This window comes from Choloepus didactylus (genome assembly GCF_015220235.1).
Source record: "Choloepus didactylus isolate mChoDid1 chromosome 23 unlocalized genomic scaffold, mChoDid1.pri SUPER_23_unloc1, whole genome shotgun sequence".
Lineage (NCBI taxonomy): Eukaryota > Metazoa > Chordata > Mammalia > Pilosa > Megalonychidae > Choloepus > Choloepus didactylus.
The window spans coordinates 2,611,654-2,637,678 of record NW_023637590.1 but is presented as its reverse complement, the minus strand read 5'-3'; the positions used below and the strand labels follow the sequence as shown (position 1 = coordinate 2,637,678).

General features: G+C 54.1%; 1 protein-coding gene across 1 annotated transcript; it reads right to left on the bottom strand.

Moving 5' to 3' along the window:
- Positions 1-1,508: 1,508 nt before the first annotated feature.
- Positions 1,509-25,790, bottom strand: CRKL (CRK like proto-oncogene, adaptor protein). The gene is made up of 3 exons (XM_037823491.1): positions 24,827-25,790; positions 16,345-16,810; positions 1,509-4,682 (listed from the first exon to the last, which is right to left on the bottom strand). The coding sequence occupies exons 1-3, from the start codon at positions 25,135-25,137 to the stop codon at positions 4,548-4,550; spliced, it is 912 nt and encodes a 303-aa protein (XP_037679419.1). The 5' UTR covers positions 25,138-25,790; the 3' UTR covers positions 1,509-4,547.
- Positions 25,791-26,025: the final 235 nt, after the last annotated feature.

Genomic DNA, 26,025 nt, shown 5'->3' with positions numbered 1-26,025 from the left:
GGTGACAGAAGGCTCCAGGGTGCTGTGGCCACAGCCCAGGACGGCTCTGGGGACAGGTGCATGGCAGCTGGGCCCTCTGCGCCTGCAGCCTGCCTTTTCAGGGAACCAATCACTCCAGGTCTGGAGGTCCACCCTTGGGACCCCCACCCGCTTTCCAGGGCGTGCCCGTGCCCCAGCCTCCGGCCTCCACAGCCACTGCACTAAGAGCCAAAGCTCGAGTCAAGTGCTTCACCCACCAGAGGTTCTTAAACTTGGCTGCACACGAGGGACCCCCAGGGAACCTGAGAGAATCCCATTGCCCAGACCTGCCTGCACAGCGCCAGTGGGGTCCAGTGGGCTGAGGTCAGGCGGTGAGGCAAGGGAAGGGCAAGCTGAGGAGCTGGGCATGCGCCTCCTCCAGGCAGCCTCCCTGGGATGGACAGCGCCCCCCGTTGGAGCTTTCCGGGGCCTGGGCTGGGCTGGGGTTCTCGCTGCTGGGCAAATCAAGGCAGCCCCTGACCTGCAGGCCCGAGGTGGGGTGCATTGCCAAGGGGCTCCCCGCCACCAAGGCCCACCTGGAACTTTCCCGACACCCTGAGGAACTTGGCTCAATATTGCTTAGTCCTTTTCAAACCACCAGGTCTTTTTCCAAGTTTGGGTGTCTCTGGGGGCATCGTTTTTTCCCAAAAGACTTAACAGCCTTGCATCTCTGTTCAGAACAGCCTTTCCTCTCCGGTTCGTAGCGTCCTGAAAGCAGAGCCTGGGACGGCGCTCCGGCAGCGTGCTCCTCCCGCGGGAACTCGGCCTGGACTTCTTTCCACCCCAAGAACATCTGGGAACTCTCCACACACACAGACCCAGGAACAGGCTCCAGGTGAGGTGGCGAGAGAGGGCTTGAGGGGTAGGGACGGTGGGGACGAGGGCTCCAGGCGAGGGGTGTTGGTTTCCTCTGGGAACCAGCCCCCAGGCCCCTCCGTTCCCTCAACTCGAAGGCCCTGCGGAGTCCAGCAGGGAGGCCACGTACAGAACTGAGCAGCAAAGGGTCTCGGAGAGCCAGAGGGTGTCACACCCCAGCCTGGGATGAGGCCGTGTGCGTCCTGCGACTTCTGCTTGACCCACAACACCGGGCAGGGTCGGCTGACGCCAGGCAGGCACTGGCAGAAGCCTCTGGTGTGGTGCCCAGGAGGGGACCTAGCAGCTCTCCACAGCGGAGCAAAGCACGGGAGGCTGCGGCCCACCAAGCTCTTCCTGAGATGGGGCTTGAGAAGCAGGTCTCCAGCGCAACCCCAGGACCCAAACGCTGGGGCCCTGCCTCGGCCCACCGTCCTGAGGCACAGCCGCCGAGTGCCCCGGGCAGCAGCACGACACACTGGGACACGAGGCCGCTGCCACCACCGGCTGATGCACGCTTTATTGAGACAATGTACACACAGGCCACGGAGAACAAGGGCTGTGGTGCCGGGACCGGCAACGCAAAATGGAATACAAAAATAAAAAGGCACTAATCCGTTAAGAAAGGACACTCGATGTCTTCTAAGAATATAAGTCATTTAATACTGTTAATTTTATAGCACAAAATAAAACAAGCTATGATCCCCAAAAATAATTTTAAAAGCTTACACAGAAAATATTATTGCCTGAAGTTGACGGTTGAAGTTGACGGTCTTTTAAGTTACAGGTGGAGAGTTTTGTGTGGTTGTGGTGGTGGCTGTCCTAGAACACACAGTGAAGGCTGTCTCGGGGGCAAGGCCACTGCGGCTCGCAGAGAACTGTCCCCTCCGTGGGCGCACACACCAGAGCCGGGACACAGTGCTCCGGCCCCAGGCGGTCGGTGCCCACAGAAAGCGTTAGTCTCGGGTCTGGGTTAAAACAATCAAGAATTCACTGATCTTAGAGGTTAATGAACATAATATTAAGAGATTAAATTATAATCATCTGGCACAGAAACACACCATCCCTTTTCAAGAGCCACTGTTCTGTTTCCGGTAGCAGGCGCGCCTGGGCGGCAGCTCGGCCAGGCCCCCTCGTGGCCAGCAGCTGTGAGGGACACGGGGCGGTGCCAGGGGCTCGGGCTTGAGGAGGGCGCAGCTGTCCCTCCCGCTTCAGCTTTCCAGCCGCGAGCACAGCAGGTGTCACCTGCGCCACCAAATGGCTGCCGGCCAACACGTCCCCTTGTCGCGCGTCACCAGGTGGCTCCACGCCACTCAGAGACGATGGGATGGCCCAGGTGGACATCCTTCCCAGGAGAAGCGAGCTGGGACCCGAGCAGACACGGCCCCTCAGTCAGCTCGGATCGGAGGGCACTGCCCCGTAGGAAACAACAGCGATAGTTACTTTACTGTCCACATTTTCTGAAACGACACAGGGGAGAGGAGGTGGCGACAGTGGGTGCACGTGAAGGGAGCCCACCTGGGACAGGGGGCGGCGAAGCGGGGTACCCAGGCAGCGGGCAGGGCAGGAGTGCTGCTTCTCACGTACTTAGCGCGAAGAGGAAGATCCCTTGCCTGACTAACCGAGTGATGAAGTTCTAAATCAAAGTCACTACTTTTGGCACAGATCAAGGGTTCTGAATCAAACCTCACCTTATTTTGGGCCCTGATGCCCCTGGGCAGCCCTGGAGACACTTAACACAAGCGGGGGCGAAGGAGCTGCCTGGTTCTGAGGCCAAAGCCCAGGTGGACGGGGTGTTCTGGGAAGGGGGCCGTACGCCTCGTCAGTAGGCGGGCCGAGAACCCCTTGGTGCCCAGGGCAGCCATGGACTTCTTTGTACTGAGCCAAATGCTGTCACCAAAACGTGTCGAGCTTTAAAAAGGCGAGGCAGCACGCTCCACCTTCCGCCAACACCCGTCTCAGGTGCAGATGCCGAGGGGGGAAGGGAGAAGCGCTCAATGGCTGCAGGGCGGGTGTGGGGACACGGCCACCCGCACCCCACTGGTGGGCCCCGGGCTATGCTGTTAGCCCCCTCACTGCTAGGGAAGACGTGATCACTAAGTCCTTTTCCAGAAAACCAGACGGCAGCCCCAGGAGCCCTCTTTAGAGACCTGATTCTAGCATTCTGTGCCTGATGAAACAGTGACTAAAAAGAAGTGGGTGGTAAATCAGAATATGCTCTAAACCTCAAAACACAAGCTCCTCCCAGGGCCAGGGCCACCTGACAGCAGAGCTTGACAAATGATACCGAGTCATTCAGGAGGTTGCTGCTACATTTCTAGGTCTGCTGGACTCACTCTGAGCTGCGGATCGTCTTCACCAGTGTCCGGGAGGAAGCAGACAGAACAGAGTAAAGGTTCCAGAACTCAGGCCTGCCAGTGCAGCACAAGAGGGCTCCGTCTCACCTCTGCACACGCCAGGCTCTGCACATCTGTATGCGCAGGTCCCCTTTAGCTAGCAGGGAAATGCTTTACACCAAATTGGTAAATGCTTAATGATAAACCGATTAATGGTTCTCCGCAGTCGCTGAAACATCACACATCAAAGCGTCAGCCGGCTTCCTGAGCGCGCACCCCCTGCTTGGGAGCACCGTGGATGCAGAGGCCATGGAATCGGTGGCAGCAGTGCCACCATTCCTGGGCAGCTCGGGCAGCTGTGGCCACGGGAGGCAAGGCCTAGAGTGCCTGGGCTGAATTCACTGCAATGATTCTAACAACCTCCAAGAGCCGTAAGCCCCAGACCCCAAACCTTAAAGAGGAGCCGTCACGGAAAACCTGGACACCTGCCAGTGTCCACAAACCCCCACCCCAACTCCTGTCACTGGCAAACAAGCAAAAGCTTCCCCAAATTCACACCCCCCCCCCATACTTTTAGGGACAACGTAATCCAAGAGGCTGTATATTCACACCGGCACTCCAAAACCGCTGATTGTTTTTGTTTTGTTTGCAATATGGCAAAAACAAGGTATTACTGACAAGACAATAAAGCCCCGCTTCAGGGTCATTCTTTTCATAGTCCTTCAGTTCCTGCTTCATTTTAGGAGCTCAGAGGCACGTGCCATTGCTTCTCGTATCACAAAAATCCAACCTGCTACTTACAAACCTGTTCAGAACACTAATTAATTAGTCTTCCAAATCCAAACACAAACAAAAGAAACCAAAACAAAAGCCAGATGTGAGGAATTTGGGACAGAATTCTCTTTTCCTTAAGCTTCCTTCCCTGTGTCCTCCGAAGGAAAATGAGGATGGCGGCCGAGCCTCGGCTCTGTGGAGCAGCAAGGTGCAGCGCCCGGCCACGGCCTCCGACTTTTCTGAACACGAGGGAATCTGTCTCGACACAACGGGGCCGGGAGGAGGAGGGAGGCCCTTTCCTCGCCAACGTCTCTCCACTTGTGTGCTTCCACCAGTATTTCCAGTTTGTGACCCAAAGAACTCTAAACCGGCTATGCTTTGACAACACGACTATGAACAAATGCCAGGAGCGCCCGCGGGGAGCATCCCAACGTGCAGGAGACGGGCTTTCTGCGGAAGGCGGGGCGGGGGCCGTGCAGCACAACCCGCCCCCGAGAGAGGCTTTCCCACTTCAGAGAGACTATGGCAGGCAGAGCGACGAAGCAGCAGGAGCCGGGGCGGCGGCAATCACTCGTTCTCATCTGGGTTCTGAGGGTCGATGATTTTGACGTGTGTGAAGGGGAAGAGCCCTTTGCGCCCGTTCACCTCGCCTTCCCACTGGCCGTTTATGTTCATCCGGGTGACTTTCACGATGTCACCAACCTGTACAGATGGAGAAAGAGGACAAAGTCAGCACTGTTCGTGCAAACTGAAGGAAAAGAAAGTCTACGGTAAAGCACAAGCACTGTCCCATCCAAAGCAACCCATCCGTGTTTAGGACCCACGTGTTTTCTCAGTGCTCAGAGCTGAAACCAAGCAGTGCCAAAGCTTCGCGGTGCTACCAAGGAGCCCAGAGTCCTTCTCGGTGGATGCGAGCCCATGTCCGGAGACACCACCTCCAAGCACAAAGCAGCCTCCCTGCCCTGATGCTGGCTACCAACCTCGAGGACAGACACGGACAACGGACCGCCTGAGAATACTGAAAGTCAAAACACACAAGGAGTATTTGTGAGCAATCCACCTTGCACTGGAACCGGGCCCCTGCAGCCCCACTCCGCATGCCACCTTCAGCTGCCCGCCACTCCTCCTTGTGGGCAGTTTCTGGGGCAGGGAGGGTCAGTTCTGGGCACCTTTTAGGACTGGCTTTGAACCACAGGGTGCAGAATGCCATCTATGTACCACGTAGGGGCTGTCTGCTCATCAAGGGAAAACAGAACTGGGCAAGGTTTTATCTTGGAAGTGGTTTCCAAATTGTCCACAAGCTCTAGGGAGGTGCTTTCAGGGTCCAACGAATCTCTGACTGGGACTTCAATTTTTCAAAATTACATTTTATAAAGTTACAACAAAAAGCATGTTTAATGCTACCACAATTAAAAAAAAACTGTAGAAAATAAATTAGAAATAAACTGGTTGCTGGGGCAGACAGAGGACAGCACTGGTCATTTACAATGTTACTTCCATTTTTTTCCCACTATCAATGACAAATCTCAACTATACAGATATACAAGACCCCCGGGAGCCCCTGGTGCACACAGCTCTGGGCTGTGCAGGCCCCGTCCCACACCCCGCCCTGGCTCTCCTGGTCACCGGCGGTTGCTGCACTCTGAGAAGGACAGGCATGCTCCCTGTAGCAGCTGCAGAGGAGGGCACCTGTCTTAGAAAGGGAGTCACTGGAATTGTTTTATAAGATGCCCAGGGCCCAAGCAGAAACGCCAGCATTCAGCAGACTGTCACTTGTACCCGAGGTGCCCAAGGTGGGGCAAGACCACAAGGAACAAACCCAACTCCGGGTTCCAGCCCCACAGCCCCCACACAGGGTTGGCCGTTTCAAGAAAGCACGTGGGGGCTCTGGACCCTGAGCACCCCCATGCACGCCACCGGCAAGCAGAGAGCTTAACCTTCTGCCAGTGTCCGCAAATCTGGTAACTGCACCCCAACACAGGAAAGGCCCCTGCATTCTGCACAGAGCCAGAGCGGGCAAAAGGTCCCAACAGGATCTAGGAGAAGACTGAGTGACCAGGTTCCAGAACCAACAGCCGCGCACGCCAGCAATGGCACCCAGAGAGCCCTGTCTGGAGGGCGCGTCCCAACACATCACCCTGGAGCCTTCACACGCCCCAGCCTCCGGTAAGGCTGGCACCCACGGGGCAGGGGCACAGAGCCAGGCAGCACCCCAGTGCCCGCTGTCTGTGCCTGCCACCCACACCGTGCCAAGGCAGCGTGCCCCCCTGGCCCTGGTTCTCCCGGCCCCTGAGGCCCCTCCCTCCAGGCTGCCAGGGGCCTTCTGCCTCCCGCAGACCCTGCCACCCTCAGTCTTCTCATCGTACCGTTCTACCCTCTCCCTGCCAAAGGGACCTCCGTGTAATGCCCCAGACTTGGTGAGACAGAAGAATGCAGCTGCTAAATTTAAACTGGATGCCCCCTTGAGGAGCCTGTGGAGAATGCAGGGGTATTCGCCTACCCCACCTCCATGGTTGCTAACATGACCACAGACATAGGGGACTGGTGGTTTGATGGGTTGAGCCCTCTACCATAGGTTTTACCCTTGGGAAGACGGTTGCTGCAAAGGAGAGGCTAGGCCTCCCTATGGTTGTGCCTAAGAGCCTCCTCCCGAATGCCTCTTTGTTGCTCAGATGTGGCCCTCTCTCTCTGGCTAAGCCAACTTGAAAGGTGAAATCACTGCCCTCCCCCCTACGTGGGATCAGACACCCAGGGAAGTGAATCTCCCTGGCAACGTGGAATATGACTCCCGGGGAGGAATGTAGACCCGGCATCGTGGGATGGAGAACATCTTCTTGACCAAAAGGGGGATGTGAAAGGAAATGAAATAAGCTTCAGTGGCAGAGAGATTCCAAAACGAGCCGAGAGATCACTCTGGTGGGCACTCTTACGCACACTTTAGACAACCTTTTTTAGGTTCTAAAGAATTGGGGTAGCTGGTGGTGGATACCTGAAACTATCAAACTACAACCCAGAACCCATGAATCTCGAAGACAGTTGTATAAAAATGTAGCTTATGAGGGGTGACAATGGGATTGGGAAAGCCATAAGGACCACACTCCCCTTTGTCTAGTTTATGGATGGATGTGTAGAAAAGTAGGGGAAGGAAACAAACAGACAAAGGTACCCAGTGTTCTTTTTTACTTCAATTGCTCTTTTTCACTCTAATTATTATTCTTGTTATTTTTGTGTGTGCTAATGAAGGTGTTAGGGATTGATTTAGGTGATGAATGTACAACTATGTAATGGTACTGTAAACAATCGAAAGTACAATTTGTTTTGTATGACTGCATGGTATGTGAATATATCTCAATAAAATGATGATTAAAAAAAAAAAAAATTAAACTGGAAACATACTACCACCAAATGGCCCCTCTTCCGTGGAAACTGGCTTGTCCCGAGTACTCACCAACATGGTGATGGCAAAAAAAAAAACTCTATCCTCAGAGGCCACCTGGTTGCAACACAGCACATAAATTCAGTACTATCTTTCACTTAAGATCCCAGTCTGAACTCGGGCTGAAATTCCCATGTTTAAGGGAACTACCAATTCGACAACTGTGGGATGGCTTGTGAAGGGTTAATCCGGTGATTAAGAACTAGATCTCACACATAACATGAACTTCAGTATTCAGATTTTTGTCAGTACTAGATAAGTAAGAGAAAAACAAGGTATAAAGAGCCCACTGCCTGTATCTATGAATTAAATTATGGTAGCTGGTTATTCTCAAACTTAAGCCACAGGTTTCAGCTGAACTAAGTGACCGACGGGAATTCTGGGGACAGAGGCCCGAGGGGAGGCACCCCACTGTCCCGCCTTTCACCCCCCACAGACCTCCACATGTTTCATCTCCTCTCCAGCCAACAAAATGTGTTGCTTCTGTCTCTACCTTTAGAGTAACAAAATTGGAGAAAAAGGAACACTCATGGGTAGAAAACGACGGCCATCATTCCAAATTCAGGTCTCTTCGTTGTTAACAACCACAGACTCCAAGAAGCCGGCCTTCGGTGCCACGTCCGGCCCTGACTTCGGACACCAACCTGCTTCTCCAAGACTAGTTCTGGCTTGCGCTACTCATTTGATGCCCTGCAAAAAATACTCTGGAATTTCGTTTGTCTTTTTATCTGTGCCTTCCTATCTGGACTCTGGGCCTGCAGAGAGCAGACATTTTGCCTCAAGCTTTAGTCCTGGCCGCCGATGCCCTGGCAGCCCTGTGCCACACCTGGGGAAGCCCATCCCTCCTGCCATCATGTCACCCCCAGCCCCATCACCCCAACTCCCCACTACCTGCCCTTCCTACTGCCAGACTTCTAGGGAGAGCAGCTCTCCACACCTCCATTCGCCGTGTTCTCTACCTCCACGACTGCTCGCTGGCTGGTATCTGGCCTTAGATCTTACCCACCCTCCTCACCTGAAAGCCCTGCGCCCCTGCCCTTCTTTGGATGGGATTTTGTAAAAACAGCCCTACATGGGTGGCCTCCCACGCTGTGTCTGTGGGCAGCGAGCCCCCGAGTCTCTGGGAGGGTTGAGGATAGAAGGCAGGCACCCACTCCTGCAGGACCCAGGGAACACGTTCTCTGCTCCAGCGGCCACCCCCCAAGCCCACCCACAGCTCCACTCCTGAGGGGGACCAGGCGTGCATGCCACGTCGTGTCCTGGCAACCTCTTTCTGGAGAAGTCTGCAGGGTCTGGAGCAGAGGACAGCAGGCCCAAGGGCCCGAGGCCGGAAGGCTGACTTCTCAGTACACCAGGAGGGCCAGGCCCCTGCTCTGCTGTCAACCCCCCCGGCGTTTTCTGTCAAGGGCTAGCCTCCAAGCCCTGGTTCCAGGCACCTCCGCTCTCTCCCGACTCCCCCCAGCTCTGACCTCCTTCCAGGCCCTTCTGCCCTCCGTGGCTGCTAGGCACACCAAGGCCTTCCCCACGCCAGGACCTCTGTGCGCTGCTGTCCCCTCTGCTCAAGCTGTGTCTCCCTGTCGACCCTGCAGCCTCCCGCCTGTCCATCTCGGCCTCCCTCCCAGGGCTTTTCCTGACAACCCCGAAGGGGCTGCAGAGTCCCTCTCTCAGGGCACCCACCCCTGCCCTTGTTTACCGATATGATCCCTATTGGGCAGATACGGCCACCAGCCTTTGTGGGATGCTCGGACGGAAGAGCTGGGGGGGCCCCTCCACGGCACCACAGAGCACTCCGAGCTGCACCTGGGTGACGGAAAGGGTCTCGGAGAGTCTTCCAGGCCCCGCCACCACGGGAACTTTCTAAATGGGGCTGCCATGAAGGGCTTGGTCTGCCCTTGAAGGAGCACTGTGCTAAGGAGCCTACGCACGCCTTCCTGAACCACCTGCTGAGCACCCATATACTCTGTGCCAGGTCATGCCGCCAGCCACTCACGGCTGGAGGGTCTAGACCCGGGACCCCTAGCCATTGAGCCTCAGGGACAGGATTCCAATCCACTGCCCCCAGCCCCCAAGGCAGTTTTCTTTTCATCACGCCAGATAAGGACTAATGGACAGATGGGAGAAACGCAAAGTGCTGGAAACGTGACGACACAAGTGCACATCTTAGGGCGTTAAAAACCCTGTTCCAGGCCAGTACCTTAGACCTGAGAAACTACGGACCTTCTTTACAGTGAAGAAGTATCAGTGACCCTGACCAAAGTCAAACGAGTCCTAAGGCCAGCCTGAGCAGGCAGGGCCCCAACGTGCGAGCGGGGCAGCAGCGACAGACGGCAGAAGGTGTGCACTCTGTGCAGAGTGCCTGGCCCAGTCCACACGGTGTTCGGACGACACAAAGGCACGGCTCACACACAGGACAGGCGGCCAGGACTCTGCAATGAGCTGGGAGCAGGCTGGGGCGGGACTGACCACTGTTACCGGCTTCACGGCTGCGGCAAACTGCTCATGTTCTCCAAGTCTCGGTTTCTCCCAACTTTGGCAGGTTCTTGAAATAATTAAATGAAGTTCTACGTGAGGACAGTTAAACCACACACCCAGCTCAGCAAAAGGCGGCTGTCCTGGAGTGGCAAAGCCCGAGGCTGGCTTCAGCATCGGGATGCACAATACATATCTGCCAGGGGCTGGCGGCCTTGCCAATAACCACAGCCCTCTCAGAACTGGCAAGGAGGGATGGCCTATCACACAGGATGGAAACGGGATCTAATGAGTCACCGAGACAGATACTGAGCAGCTGAGAAAGACAGGAAGATGGAGGAGAAAGTGAGCCAGGTACTGAACGCCACCAAAGAAATGCAAACCTCGCACCTCCAACTTACTCGTGACCTGGGCAGTCTTTTGCACAGGACACTTTCCACATGAGCCTACCTAATCAACTTAATAAAGAGTAAAACAGCCTCTATCGTGGTAACACATATACAACATAAAATCTGCCAGGTCAGTCACTTTTGCATGTACACACATTTCAGAGTCATCAGTCATTCTCAAGGCAGTGCCACCACCACCTCCACCTGTGACCAACTGCTGGACTGCCACAAGGAAAGCAAGGCCAGTGCCTGCCCCCAAGGAACCTCTGCTTCCACCGAGGGGCCGAAAGTAAGGAACCCACTGTCTTCCTGCACATGGCGGGTACCTGATGCATGTGCACTGGACTAAATGGTGGCAGCCCAAGGCAGGAAGCAGTAAGTGGCTGAAAACAGTACTGAGCTGGGGCTGCAGAGCACGGGCCTCAGGCCAGCAGCCAGCAGGAGCAGCTGGTGCGGGGAGACTGGCCTCGGGTGGCCCCTGGCCCACCACTGCCTCCGTGTGGCCTTGCGGGAGCCCACCAGGCCAGTCCTCGGGCTGCTTTCTGCCCCAGTCCAACTCGGAACAGATACCCTCGCCATACCATGCAGCCTGCTGCCCATGGCCACAGCCCTGGCCTCAGACAGTCTCGGGCTCGGACCCTAAGACAGTGGGTCACTTCTCGGCCATCTCACAGCTCCGCTCATAACTTCTGATTCTGGTGCAGCGCCCTTTCTCTGGCTTCATGGTAGAAGGGCTGAGCCCAAAGTGGCTGGTTATCAACTACATTCGAGGGACAAATGAGGCCCGGGAGATGTGGCTGACCCCCTTGAGAGAACGAGAACAAGAGGAGGCACAGGCCCTGTGGAGACCACCTTTACTGAACGTCACCCCGTGAACAGGACAACCCTAATCGTTACCAGGCTGCTGAGAAACAACACCCGTGCCTGGCTGCGTGCAGCGCTGGGGAGGGCACACAGCACACATGGGTGGGGACACTGGTCAGACCCCTGCAACCCCCCGCACCCCTTTATGTTTAGTGAGGACCTTGCAAGGACAAGGCAAGAGTTAACTGGCAAGAGAGCACTTCCTGCCGTGGGCAGTGGTTTCCTCCAGCTCTCCTTGTCCAGAGCGTGTGCTGCCTGCTTCCGGGCACTCGGTCAAAGAGCAGTGGATCCCAGAGGACCGAGGCCCCAACCGTCGCAGCAGAGCTGTGCTTTCCCAACCACTCCCCCCCCCACATGCTGCTGTTCCGAGACTGCGCACACTCTAGGGTCACTCGGAATGAGAGCAGGTACACAAGGGGCTCCGCTGAAGAAGCTCTAACCCGGGTGACACCAACGGGTTTCCGGATCAAAGAACATCCTGGAAGTAGAGGCGGAACTGTATCTACATGTGTTGAGGTTAAGGTGCATGGCTTTCCTGCAGAAAGACTCCGCAGCGTCCACCAGATTCACTCCAGAACTCCAAGTTTCAAAGAAAAGAAAACAAAACCCACGTACTATAATCACAGGGCACGGCTGCTTCCTCCTCCTTACGGCTTTCACTCATTCACTAGTTCGGTCAAGACGACGTGACCGCCAGGTGCCCAGAGAACAAGGGAACGACAGGCGCCCCGGGCCCTGCCCTCCAGCCTGGTTTTCATCCCTGCCCCCGTGCCCCCTGGGCACCTGCACAGCTGCCGCAGCAGGGAGGGTCCGGAGGGCAGGGAGCCTGTCCGCTGTGCCCCGGGCAGCAGCCAGGTAAGGCTCGCGGGCTCCCACCCACAACTGAGGGCTACGCAGCTGGTTCTGAGTACTGAAGACTCGGCCTCTTCCCCCAAATGCCCACCATCCTCCAGGGCAGTAACTGGGTCAGTGTCTCCAAAGCCAACCCCAAGAGCTTGCCTCGGTGAGCAGTCCCACGGCGCGTCCTGTCCCAGCCCATGCTAACACCTCTCGTGGAGACACAGGAACTCCACTTTAGGACGGGCCTGGGCCCGAGGTATCGTGGCCAGCCTGCCGTGATGCATGAGGACGTGGGCCAAGTCCCAATTCTACCTCCGACCATCTGCGAGGTGCTGGCAAACAGCAGGCACCTCCAACTCCAGATGTGTCAAATGGGGCTGGTGCCACCATACCACGGGCAGACACAAGGAGTAAATAAAACTCCACGTAGAGCCCCTAGCGAACGGCCCCTCTTGCTCAGCAGCTATCAGCCCGTACATAAAACTGAGGGCAGGGCAGGCCGTGCCTGAACCACACCAGAGCCCCAATTTCTTGGCATTCTCACCCAATTTACACCTTCAGAGGAACAAAACCCTTTTAAGAATACCTTTTTCTGATCCACACCCCAGTGAGAGTATGATATGCCATAAGGGGGAAAAAAACCAAACCTGAAATTCTAGAACTTTCTAAAATTCTAAAGGACTCTCTGAAGTCTCTTTGACATGATATTGCAATCAAGGAAAAAACCACTTTGGTAGAGAAGTAGAGTAGGTCAAATTTCTAAAACTAGCTGCCCTGAAGGACGGACCATGTCAACGACGGAGGGATGGGGGACAGGGGACGAGGGGAGGCCTGGGGAGGCCCTGAGGCAGGCGGAAGGGACCCCTCCGGCCTGGACACCCACACCCAACAGACGAGGGCAAAGGGCACCCAAGAGCCCCACCTAGGAAGCCGCGTGAGCTCCTGGGCACATGCCCAGCTTCGGGGAGGGGGAGGGGGACAGGGGTGAGACAGAGCACCCCGTTCCCTGTGGAGGGCGTGACCCTGTCTGGGCCTCTGCTGCAGAGTCGGATGGAGGTATAAACGACAGGGCCCACGGTGATCCCCGAGAGACTGAAAAGCACAGCACTACGAAAATCCAGACTTGGACACATTCACACGAGCAAGTGCTCATGGGTGTGTGGTCCCAGGGTGAGGAACAATTCAAAGTGCAAAGAAATTTCCCCCCTTCCGTTTCCAGTCAGGAACATGTATCTGAGTGCGAATTATTACAGGGAGAATCAACAATGTGCTCAAAATGATCTAAAAATACATAAACAAAAAGTCAAGTGGCCTGCAAACCTCAGTGAAGGCAATACATGAAAACTGCCCGACTCCTTGGCTTAGGCCCACTTCCTCTGCCTCGTCTTCGCGCCACTTACCTGCAGCTCTCAGTGGAGTCGGCCTCATCTCACAGGCTCTTCCTCATGTCCCCCCAGCTAACTGCCACCCACCCCCCAAGACTCGCATTCAAGGCTTACCTCCTCCAGCAAGTCCTCCCGGAGCCACAACCCCCTCCACTGCCGCCCCCTGGCTGCCCCCTCCATCCCTCCCATGTACCACGCTGCTGCTTTCTGTCTCCTTTCACCAGACGGTAAGCTTCCGGGTGGCAGGCCGAGGCCCCCCAGGCTGCTGCCTCAATGGAGGGTTAGGGAACGGACACAGCCTGGCTAGCTCTCGGGTCAGGAACCTAAGTGACGTGCCCAAGACGGCGCCAGTAAGCGCCAGGACTGAACGCAGGACCTACCTGTCTCTCCCTAACCGCAGTGCCCCGCCAGTGTGCCAGAGCAACTCTGACTACCGGTATTTTACAACCACAGCAGCACCTTGCCCCAAACGTGCTCCTCTGGCCAAGTGTGGCCCACTTCCCAGGAGCCCCCCAGCCCCAGGACACCAGGGACACCAGAAGGGCTCTGCTGCTTCCAAGGCGAGGGGATACTAACACCAATTCACCACCCGCCACCTCACACAGGTAGAGTTCTACCCTCAAGCTAAGCCCCAGGACCAACTTGCTTCTTGAAGGGCGAGCAAGAGGAAAAATGGCTAAACACAGACTGCTTTAACAATCTCTCTCTACTTGCAGGATTGTTCTTTTGAAAACCAAGCTTGGAAACAACAACCATCCCCGCCACTTGTCAAGTAATTTCAAGGAATAACGCTGACCTGAGCCACCACAGGTCTGTGTAACACTGTCAGGGGAACGGGAGGCTTCAATTACTGGCACATTCTGTCCTACTTGTCACACTGTTTCCCATTTTAACACTTTTTCTGGTGACCTAATTGCAACAGTCCCAAGAGAAAGAGTCGTCTTTAACAGCATCAGGCAAGCACCACTATTCCAACAGTTTTAGAGGATGATGTAATCCACAGAAGCATTTACTTGTGCTCTAAGGCCTCATCTCAACGTACAGAGTGAGGAACACTGTTAAGTGGAATTTGGCACAGGCTCATTTTTGGGTCCCATTTACACTCAGTGAAGCACCAAGCAAAGCTCTGGAGAGAGGTTAGTGTCATCAAGAGACTCGGGTGTGGAGACCTCCGGGCCTAAGAGACACCGAGGGCTGCACTCTCACCAAGTAAGTGGGTTACCCCAAAACACATAGCCTCAAGCAGGCCCCTTTCTCCTCCTGGGCTGCTCCACCAGCCCTGGGCATGCTCCCAGCCCCCACAGCAGACGTGGGGCTCTGGCTCAGCTGAGAACCCCCTTCCTGACACCCTTTAGGGCCATGGGGTCTGACGGGGAGCCCAGCCCCCGAGGACCTCCCACTCGACAACCAGCTCCCAACCTCCTCCAGTCAGGCCCGAAAAGGCTGAAACCACCAGGCACACTGGAGGGTGTTCAGAGCCCGGAGCACCCCAGTTATTTTAGGGCACTGAGGTGTGGACTAGGCTAGTGGGGTGCACCTGTGTGGGTGGTGTTTGTGGGGGCACCAGGTTCGAAGGGCGGCTCCGCCGGGCCTCAGGGGCTCCCCCCTCAGCCAACACACGCAGGAACGTAACCACAGACCCCAAACACCTTCAGCTGGTTCCTTACTGGGGACTATTCCTAGTCCAAGGGAAACCGAGGCTAACCCACAAGAAAAGACACACAACACAAATGGTAGCTGACTTTAACCCGTGTGCAGGCTGACTTCTGTGGGTCAAGTTTTGCTTGTCCGAGGCAAATCTGATTCCGCCATCCTCCTGGGATGCCCCTGGGCTGTCTCCCAATCCACCCTCCCCCCGCCTTTGACCTTCAGGAGAATACAGAGAACTGTCCCGAACTCTAACAGACATGCAATATGATATACCCAAATGTAATCATATATAATGATACTTAATGGCAATCTATTGTTTACTAAGCATTTTCACAATTATTTTAATTGATCGTCACAACAGCCTGCTGAGGATGGCCCAGTAGAGCTATCTCCATTTTACAGGCAAGGGCAAACTCAGAAGCTAAATGATTTTCCCTGGCTAAACAACAAATGAAAGAGCTGGGATTTCTGGCACAAAATTCCATGTTCTGAGACAATCATACGCAGGGCCCAACTCACTGTATTCATCTTATGTTCCAGTAAAAACCAAAAGAAAATCGAAGGGACTGTTCTAAAAATCTCCTTCATGTTTCAGATCGTCTCTCTCCCTAAGCCCTGGCCACCACAGGGTCTGTGTTCATGCACGGTCACTCTGGGATCCTCAAACGTCTCACCCAACAGCCACCTTCTCCCCAATTCCGTCCTTCCTCCCACCCTCAACAGGCTCACCCACAGCCACCTTCAGAAGGTTTTGGCTTTGGTTTGCACCTCAGCAAACCACAGTGCTAGGCTAACCTTTGCAAGAATCTTTACTTAAAGGCAGTTAATGTTCAGTTAGAAGAAAATGACTCTGGAACTGCTATGTGACATTCAATTTTATGCTATCACAATTTACAAAATCCCTAATAAGCAGGGTCTGGGACAATTTTAATGGTTCTTCTGCTTGTTGAAAAGGAACTCTAAGACACGTATGAACATTCCCCTCAGCTGGCCACATGTGGAAAGATGACACCACACAGGGGCCCTGGGCCTGTGGGCTGGTTCCCCCCAGGTCCTGGGTCTTTCTTAACCATCGCCTCCCCTGGCTGGAAAGAAAGTCAACTCCTGGGAGAGGAGAGAGCGGGCAGGGAACCCGGGAGCAGCAAGGGGTGGGGAAGGACAAGGGGACGACGTGGGACACTAACAGCTGGCACTTCCAAAGCCCCCAGTTCTCTTATTCCCACCAACAGAACCGTAAATGACTTGCCGTTCCTTTGCTGAAACCAAATGGAAATGAAAAGTGAAGAAACCAAATGTCAAAGGGCCCCAACCCCGGCCCAGGTGGACGTTACCTCCAGGGCCAAGGCAGTCTTGTCGTAGGCGCAGGGCACTCTTTTCTGGATTGCTTTCGCAAAGACAGGTCCGTTCTGAGTGGACGGCAGGGGGGCGATGGCCGCCCCGGGCGCACCGGGGGCTGCGGGGAGAGGCGCTGTGGTCTGGGGCTGTGCGTAGGCGTGAGCGGGCTCCGGGATGCCATAGCTGCTGGAATTCCTGTTCCCGAGCTTCCCGAGCGCAGAGGGGCGTGCCAGCTTCTCCACATAGGGGACAGGGATCATGCCCACGCGGCCATCCTTGTTGCGGGCGCTCCACCACTGCTCCTCGGGCTTCTCCACCACCACCAGGATCTCGCCCTTCTTGAAGGGCAGGTCCTCAGCATCGTTCCCGGGAAAGTCGTACAGAGTCCGCACGCACTCCGGGTTCTCCTCTGCCGTGGGCAGGCTGGGTGCTGAGGCAGGTCCCATCGGGGGGCTCGGGTATCTTGAGAGGAAGAAAACGAAGAGGAAAGACCTTACTGCACACCAGGCTTTCTCAAACATTTTTTCTAATCATTCTCTCCACAATCTCAGTAATTAGGGAGGTTTTATCATACTGTTATACTTGCTGAAGTCTGTATTGCAAAAAACAAACACACACACACAAATGCCAACAGCTGCCTTCCCGAGAAGACCACAAAACCACATAGCCCTACCCCAGCCCGCGGAGGGAAGGGACTTCAGGAAAACTGTGCTGAGTGGCCAGCCCATGATAAAGGGTCCTGCCCGTCCAAGTCCACACTGTAGAGCCCACACAGGGCTTCTCACCCGACACCAGAATGAAAACACCGTGGAAGTCCTCACTGGGAAACCCAGCAGCCCTTCAGAGCTCCCTGCCAAGCAGCCCTCCAGATCTCTCTCCCCAGCAGGCCAGAGGCAGAGCGGGGACCCCGTGCACCTGCTGGGGCCACTGCAGGAGGACACTGTAGAGGGACAGCCCGGCGCCCCAGCAATAAACCACCCCAGCGGCAACGCCCCTTCTAGGAGTGTGGAGGTCTCTCTCAGCCTGAGAAATGTTTCGGAAAAGTTGCAAATACACCAAGTCTTGGAAAGAAGCAATTTGCCATTAGCTTCCCCCCTCACCCCTTAACTTTTCAGAAAGACAGAGACGGGCTGGGGCTGCACCCACAGGGCCTGCCTCTCTTTAGGGGAGGAAGCACCCAGGCCCAGCGGCTCCAGCGGGTGGGAGGGAGCGCGTCGGGACAGGACGGCCACAGGGATTGTGTAGTTTGCGGAGTACCACCTAAATTTAAGATATTTCCTAAGAGCACAGTTAGGGCTGCATCTCAGACCTAACTGTGAACGACATTTGTGTTGTTCAAAGCTAAAAGCAGACAGTTCCAGCATGCGGATCTTGAGGCCACCAGGAGAGCTCCCAAGGGGTGAACACTAACCGAAACCCTTGCCTGGGCACCCAGCAGCCCTACTGTGTACCAAGTACTCTGGGGACAGGCAACGATTAAAGCCAAGCTCCCACTCTCAACAGACTGACACCAGAGCCGAGGCAGAGCCTGGAAGGCAGGGGCACAGGGCGGAGGCCGCCAGGGCGAGGCTGGAGGAGGGAGCTCTGCTGAAGCACAAGGAGCTAGCCCTGCACGACGCTGGAAGATTCTGGTGAAGATGGGCGCAAATTATTCTGGTTCTGGCCCAAAGGGCCACACAGCTGGACCCCACACGCACGACCCCAGGCCCTGCTGGCCCAGGCCCTCCGGTGGTTGGCAGACTTCTGTAAAGGGCCAGATAGTTTGGTTCTGTGAGCCATATGATCTTTGCAGCATACTTTAATTTTCTGAAGTGGCCCTTAAAAAACCACCATTCTCCGCTCCAGTACACTGAATAAAAACGAGCTTCACGCTGGCCTGGGGGTCTGAGAACTATGGCTGGTAGGCAATGCAGCCCATCACGCCTTCTTAAAAAAAATTATTTACAAACATTCACCAAACATACACTTCCCCTCTTCTCCCCTCTCCTGGTATCTCTAATCTGTCTTCTGCCTCTGTGGATTTGCTATTTCTAGCCATCTCTTAAAAGTGACATCCTGTAATATCTGTCGTTCTGTCTCACTTATTTACTGAGCATAGTCATTTGAAGGGTCTCCCATGTTGTCGAGGTCGCAGAATTCCATTCTTTCTTAAGGCTGAGCAACATTCCATGATGAGTGTGCATCACGTTTTGTTTATCCACTCATCTGCTGATTGTTTATCCACTCATCCACTGACGGCCACTCAGGTTTCCACCCTTTGGTTACTGTGAATAATGCTGCTACAGCACTGGTGTCTGATGTACGAGTATTTATCTGAGACTGTTTTCCCCTTCTCTTGGTATGTAAGTAGGAGTAGGACTGCCAGGTTAAATGGTGACGTTAACTTTAACTTTCTGAGGAACTGCCATACTGCTTTCCACTGTGGCTGTACCATCTGACATTCCCACCAGCAAGGCAGTGCGTTCCAACACTGCTATTTTCTGTTTTTAAAATGACAGCCCTCCTTGTGGGTGTGAACAAAATTTCACTACAATACAGCTGAAACCGTCGTACATGTACCAAGTATCTCTGCCTGCTTTAGCACCACCAGGCACAGCTGAGTGGCTGTGACTGAGCATATGGCCCACAAAGCATAAAATATTTACCATCTGGCCCTCTACTGAAAAAGTTTGCTGATCCCTGGCCTACACAACGGGGGTTAGGAGGGGCAGAGAGTGCTTTTCAACTCCTCTGCTTCCCTGGTGAGCGGCGTGTATGTGAACAAATCTGATAAAAACAGAAGATTTTAACCAGGTGGCTTATACTTTCTTCACCACTATACTTCTATAGTGACCTTGGGGCCCATTTCTTGACTTACTATCTGCATAGCTATTCCTAATTTGACACCAAATCAATCTCCCCAGCCACATCCCTGACATAAACCCAAAGTCCTCCACGCCATATTCTCAAACACATTTATCCATCAAAACCCCCTGCAAATTAGACGTTAGCCTCCTTGCAGGGATGAAGACGTCAGACGCCATGCTCTTTACAGTAGGCCCCAGTGCCTAAAGAAACATGAGACACAAAGTTGGACAAATTCATTGCTTCTCAATCATTTCAGTTTGTTTCTTGAGTGAGACCGAAACTAGCACCCCTAGCTCCCTTTTAAAGTTTGCATATGAAGACCTTCCCAAACCCAGTTGTGCACACCATGCTCCCCCAACTCTGCTGTGCCTGTGGTCGGGGGGGGGGGGGGGGGGGGGGGGGTTGGAGAAGCAAGGCCCTAGAGGACTAAGATAAGGTAGCTTTTCTTATCTAATGATAACAAACCACCCTGGGCCTTTAGTTTAAGGCATTCTCAGCTTCAGGTAGGAACACAGATAAGACATCTTCTTTAAACCAGAGAGTTTAGACCTTCTAAACTTAAAGTCTCCTTATTCAAGCTAAAGAACCAATCTAATCAACTGCTGGAGTTCCCGAAATATTGTAAATATCCTATTTTTTAAAATGGGTAAAAGGATATTGAAAATTATTTTTTATTACATATGTATGTATGTATACACACACTCTTTTACCTGTATGAAACATTTAGCAGTAAAAAGTTAAAAAAAAAAAAAAAACACACACTAGAAGAATCAATCCAAGAAGATGGGCTAAGTGCTCTAGTGAGGCTACCCTGGGTGAGGCCTCAGCTCTTGGCCTGGCAGGGGCATTTTCGGGGAGACCCTCTCCCTCCCCCTGGCTGCTCAAGCCACATGCACTCATTCTGGATGATTCTGTTTAAGTTTAGACTCCGACACTTTTATCTTCAGGCCAAGTAGCTCTCTAGTCAAACTGCTTTTGGTTTCGCTCAATCTCCAGCATACCTCCTCACCTTCCACACACAACTGGCCAGCCAAGACTTGTTTTCCCCACTGGACCTCTTAAACCCGTCGGCCCCGCTTTACAGTCCCAATGCATCCCATCTTCCTTCAGATCCCCAGAGCAGCCCTTAGGGAGACCCACGCCCCGACTCCCTCCCTACCCTGTCCATCCCCCAGCCACAGCAGTTTCTAAAATGCAAAACCAATCACAACACTTCTCTTTTTAGACACCTTCGATGGCCCCCGCTGTTCAAACTCATTTATTTGCAAGACACAGAAGACCCCTCACAATTTCGCTGTATCCTCCTTTCCTAGCTCATTGCCCATCGCTCCCAGCCACCTCTTCCACCTCATATACTACACTCACCCTTGAAGAACCAGTTGAAAGAGCTCTTTCCTCTTCCTTCAAGCCTCCCCTGACCCTCAGGCCTGGTTGATCCGCCTGGCTTTTAATCTCCCGTGGCGTTCTGATTATAATTCTTCCAAAAGACTGAGCTCCTCAAAGGCAAGAACCACGGTTTACTACTCCCATCACAGGCTTTGAGTCTCCTATTATGTATTAGTATACGCAGTAGGCCTAGATATACTGAAATTCCTCCTAACTAAATAAAAAGCAGCACGTACAGTTTCTCCCCTCCCGAAACAAAAGCCTGGCAGGGCCATCACCTTCAGCTGGCCCAAGTCTGTCACCGGGAACGGGGGACCCTGGGCACCTGGCTTGCTGACGCTGCCCCCCCTGCCTCTCTGGCGCTGGAGCCACCACTCCAGGCTCGCTGCCACGTGCCTAGCGGCACCACCTTCCCCCTTACCATTTTAGCAGCCAAGACTCTAGGGTAATCTGAACTGCCGCCAGGGAGGAGCGTCACCTTCACAAACAGAATTTACCCATAAGGCCCCTTAGAAACCATCTAGTCTGACTGTTTAGCTCAAAATGGGAATTCTGACAGATAAAAATAGTCCGGATTCGAGTCTTAAACAAAATTAAGGTCACAAAGGAAACTGCTACTGCCAGCAAGTATATAGGGTTGCAACTCTTAACAAGGCAAGCTTCCCTTTCCAGCATAATAACAATGTTCTATCTCATCTCAATCCATTTCAGATGAGTTAAACTACTGACCAGAAGAAACCCAAAGGTTTATTGACAAATGTCAAATTCAATGTCAATCAAAATTCCTGGTAACCTTTCACCACCCACTCAATGTTGTTTCTTTCCACGTTCCCAGGCACATGCGCTATTCAATGCCCGATGATTTTTTCTAAGGATCAGCTTTCCTCAATGTGTAATGGTAAAATCTTCTTTCAATTTATTTTTTTCACCTAGCCTTCATATATGCAAATAAGCCAAAACTGGATAGGCACACTTTCAAGTTTCCCAACTACGGGAAAATGTATTTTACTTCAAAACAATATACCCAGAAACCTTTTGAAACGTTCTGTTGTACAACTGGAAGAAGATCCTACTAGATGAAAACACTACTACTAAATATAACCTAAACAGAATCTCAGATATGCTTATACGCAAAAGAAATGGAGGTGAAAACACCAAAGGACAGAATTTTTCCTGTTTATCAAACAATTTGCAGTATAAGAATTATACCCATGTGCACGTTGAGGCCCATTCAAAACTAACACAGGCCACCTGACGTGGCATGTTTTGGGGTTAAATTTTAAATCCACTATAGGAATATCACAGGCAAATATAAAAGCAAAGAATAAGAGAGACCTAGAGGACACAAAATTGCAAATACACCAAATTATCCCGGCCCCCCCCCCCCCCCTCCATCAATGACAACCGTCAATTCCATCTCCAACCCGGCCACCTCCGAGTCACAGCCTCTACCAACAGGGCCAGGGTTCCACTCACCACCACCTGCACCTGGGGCCCTGGACCCCCACACCAGCCCCCATCGCTCCCCTGCCCTCCCGCAGTGCCCTTCCTCGGTGCCTTAATGACAATCCACTCTCCTTACCCTCTACCACGATGCCCGGGCCCATCCTGCATGATCCCCTTTTCTCCTTTAGGAAGCACATCCCAACGCTCTGGCTGTGCCCTGTCTGGGGCCTTGCCAGGCTCTGCCCCAGGCAGCACACACCACCTCAGCTAGGTCTCTTCTGTCATATTCTCCTGGCCTATATTTACTTCCTTCATAGTATTTACTAATCTTCTAGGTGTTTTATTTCCTACTTTTCTGTCTGTCCCCTCCACTGCAGAGAAATTATGCGTGTCATTCATCTCCCAAAGCAGAACCCACGTCACTGCCATCTAACGCTCATAGTTTAATGAAAACACAAAGTGAAAATTTAAAAAAGAAGCAAACACTAAAACTCATTTCAATTAAAAAAGACCAGAATAGAACAAAACAAGAAGCAGTCCTTAAATTACAGTGTCTGTAAAAAACACGATAGTCAAGAACTTTAAGAAAACTAAACAAAAGGAAGAACCATGAGCCAAGGGCTATGAAACTCTGGCTCAAAGGGTCTTAAAAAGCTCTGCTTTGATGCCTGGAAAGCAAAACAACTCAACTGATCTTGTTTGGGGCATCACATTTAGTTCTGCATTTGGCCAAGCCACTGGCTGACTGGCTGGTAGGTGCTATCAACTGATAAGGAACAGATCTTTCTATGAAAACCAAACCAATGGATTTCAGGCTTGGGAGAGGCAAGACAGAGCTTCGCGTGACAAAGGAAACCTAGCCCTGAGCCAATTCAACCTGCGCTGGGACTGCCCTCAGACCTGGGGGAAAGGTAAAATAAATAAACGACAGCACCGTGCTGGGACAGGGGGTAGGAGTGGCATGGGAGAACAAACCCAATGTGGGGGGTGGGGGCTAGGGGAGGCTGGCTCTGCAGAGTCAGGGAAAGGCCCTGTTATTTGTGAAAGGCAGGATTTCAAGAGGTGAAGACTGGGGTGAAGGGCCAACAGCCCGGGAGCCAAGGTCCAAGGCCGTGAGCAGGGACGGCCACCAGGGTCCCCGCGAGCAAGAGGTCTAGGGGGGATGCACCAAAGGCAGGCCCCACAGACTGCGAATTCCGCCTGCCAGAGAAGACTCGGTTTTGTGGGTGGTGGGACGCCACTGCAGCACACTTCCATCTCTCCCTCCAGGAGGGAAGCACCACCAGTGACTCACGCTTTTTAAACACCTCCATGAGGCACAAGGCTTAACAAAGGCCCCAAATCAACGACATAATCCACCTTTACAAATTAGGGAGCTCATCAACATAAAATGATCAAAAATCTCATTAGGTATGAGGAATAAGGTTCTGTCCAACAGTATACTGGAATTATATTGTGCCCAAAGCTGATCACAGTCATCAGCTTCGGCGGGGACCTGAGGACCTCACCCATCTGCTTCCTGGTGTCCTGGCCTTTGTTACCCAGTATTTGATTTATAAACACTCTCGCCCTGATTTTAAAGTCCCTTTCGTACGGTTGTTAATTTTACGGTCACTGTACTGTCGTGGTTTCATTTTTCCTGTGTCTGTATCCCACAGGGGCAAAACCGTAGCATCCAGTTGATGCTCCTTAATTAATTACAATGGGTTTTCATGTATAACAGTCACAGCAGTATCGCGCCAGCAAATCTGAGGTCAGAAACATCTCACCCTGAAAAACCTACATCAACAATCTGCCCTTTTTAAACAGACATTGGAGAAAGGAACCGGGCAGTGAAAAAACTTTTATTTAAAAATTCTAGGCCATTTCTTCAGCTTAAATTTGGCACCATTTAAATAAAAAACTTCTGAGTCACAGCACACTTCTGATATAAAATACCTATTAATATAATTTAAGCAAAAAATCACATAAAACAATGCATTTTGCTAGGAAAAGAGGATAACTGATGCTCAGTGTCATTTTGGGTCAACGTTCAAACAGATAATAAATTATTAGGTGTGATATAAAAACGACCTCTGAAACTCAACTAGCATACAATTAACTGTCATTCAAAAACCCACTTAGTAAGCAATACCCTAGCCTTATTCTGTCTTAGAATTGAATCAAATTTATCTGTAGCCTATTAACCACCCAGAGCTTGGGGAGGGGTGGAGAGGAATATAAAATACACTTTTCCTCCCCCCAAAAAACTCCTCGATGAGGCCATGGTCGCTTTTCCTTACTTTCCGTAAAGAATGTACTATAAAATAGCTGTCTGGCCCGTTTCAAAGCCGGCTGCCCAGTTCTGATCGGTCCTAAACCCTAAGGCCTTCTCGCTGGCCGATCGCTATCGCGGCTGCAGCCCCGAGCCCTGCAGGCCACCAGCATCTGGAATGGCGCGCACACTTGTTTACATACATTTTCGGGGGGAAAAGGGGGACGGCCGCGGCTCTCTTAGATCCTCAGAGAAAGCCTGTGATCCTAAAAAGGTGAAGCGCACCAACCCGCACGCAACCCGGGCTCGAGTCCCAGCGCCCAATGCAGCCAGCGAGGCACGGTGAAAAGCGTGCATTTTTTGCAACTCTGCAGCCGCGGTGAAATGCATCCTCCCCCAGGGCCCCGGACCCTACCTAACCCCACCCTGGGGTTCTGAGGAGCTTGGGGGAAAAGGCTAGGTGCAGGATCGGGGGGACCGGGCTCCGACGACCACCGCCCCGCCACCCCACCCCACCCCACCCCAGGCTCCCGCGGCCCGCGTACCTGGGCGCGGGCTCGATGAGGGTGGTGGTGTCCAGGTAGTGGATCTTGTAGAACTCCAGCAGCGCCGGCAGGTGGTCGAACTCCTGGTCCCCGATCTTGAAGCGGCGGTTGGGGAGCGAGTTGATGATGTAGTGGGAGACCCGCGAGTTCTCGGACACGGACAGCACGTAGTCCCCGGGGCAGGTGGACGAGTCGCGCACCAGGAACACGCCGTGGCGCTGGCCCTGGAGCCGGCTCTGCGCCTCCTGGCGAGACACCGGCCCCATGTACCAGGCCGAGCGGTCCGAGGAGTCGAACCTGGCGGAGGACATGGTGGCGGGCCCCGGGGGGCGCCGGGGCGGGTCGGGGCGGCGGCGCTCGCCGGCTCGGGAAGCCTAGGCCCGGCTAGGGCCTCTCCCGCGCACACCTCGGGTCGCGCTCAGAGGGCAGGGCCGGCACCGTGTGCGCGGCGCCGGGCCCGCAGCATCCTCCGCCGCCGCCCGCCTGCTCCGGGGCCGCCTCACGGAGGGAGCCGGCCCGGGGACCTGCGGGGCCGGAGCGGACGGACTCCCGGCTCGGAAGGCGCCGGCTCCGCGCGGCCCCCACCCTGCTACGGCTCTGCACCGACCCGCGCCGCCACCACGCACTGCCCTGGAGCCCGAGGAGCGTGGCGCCTCCGAGGCGGCTTCGCGCGGCCCGTTCCCGGGAGCCCCAGAGACAAAATGGCGGACGCGGGAGAAGCGGCCGGCCACCTCCCCCTCCACTGGGCGCGCGGCGTCTGCGCAGGCGCGGCGCTCCGGCTCCCGGCGGCCCCCGGGGCCCGCCCCGTGACGTCACGCGGCACAGCCAATCAGAAGCGCGCTCGCGGCGCCCCCGGCGTGCGCCGTTTGCGCCCGCTCCCGCGTTCCCGGAGGAGGAGGCGGCGGAGGAGGCGGAGGAGGCGGCGTGCAAAGTGCAAACGCCTCCCTGCTCCGGTGCCTACCTCCTTCCCCGACTTCCCCCCTCCCGGTCGCCCCCCGTAGAACGTAGGCTTTCAAAAAGCCGGGATCTTGCGGGTTTTTCACCCCGGGCCCCAGCACAATGCCTGGCCTGGGGTTGACGCCCCAGTGTTTGGTGAATGAGGGACCGTTGGGAAGGGCCACCGGGCTGCTGGGGTCCGACTGTCGGTAGCGCCATCCCCGGAACTGCGCAGGCAGGAAAACACGTCTGAAGGCGGAGTC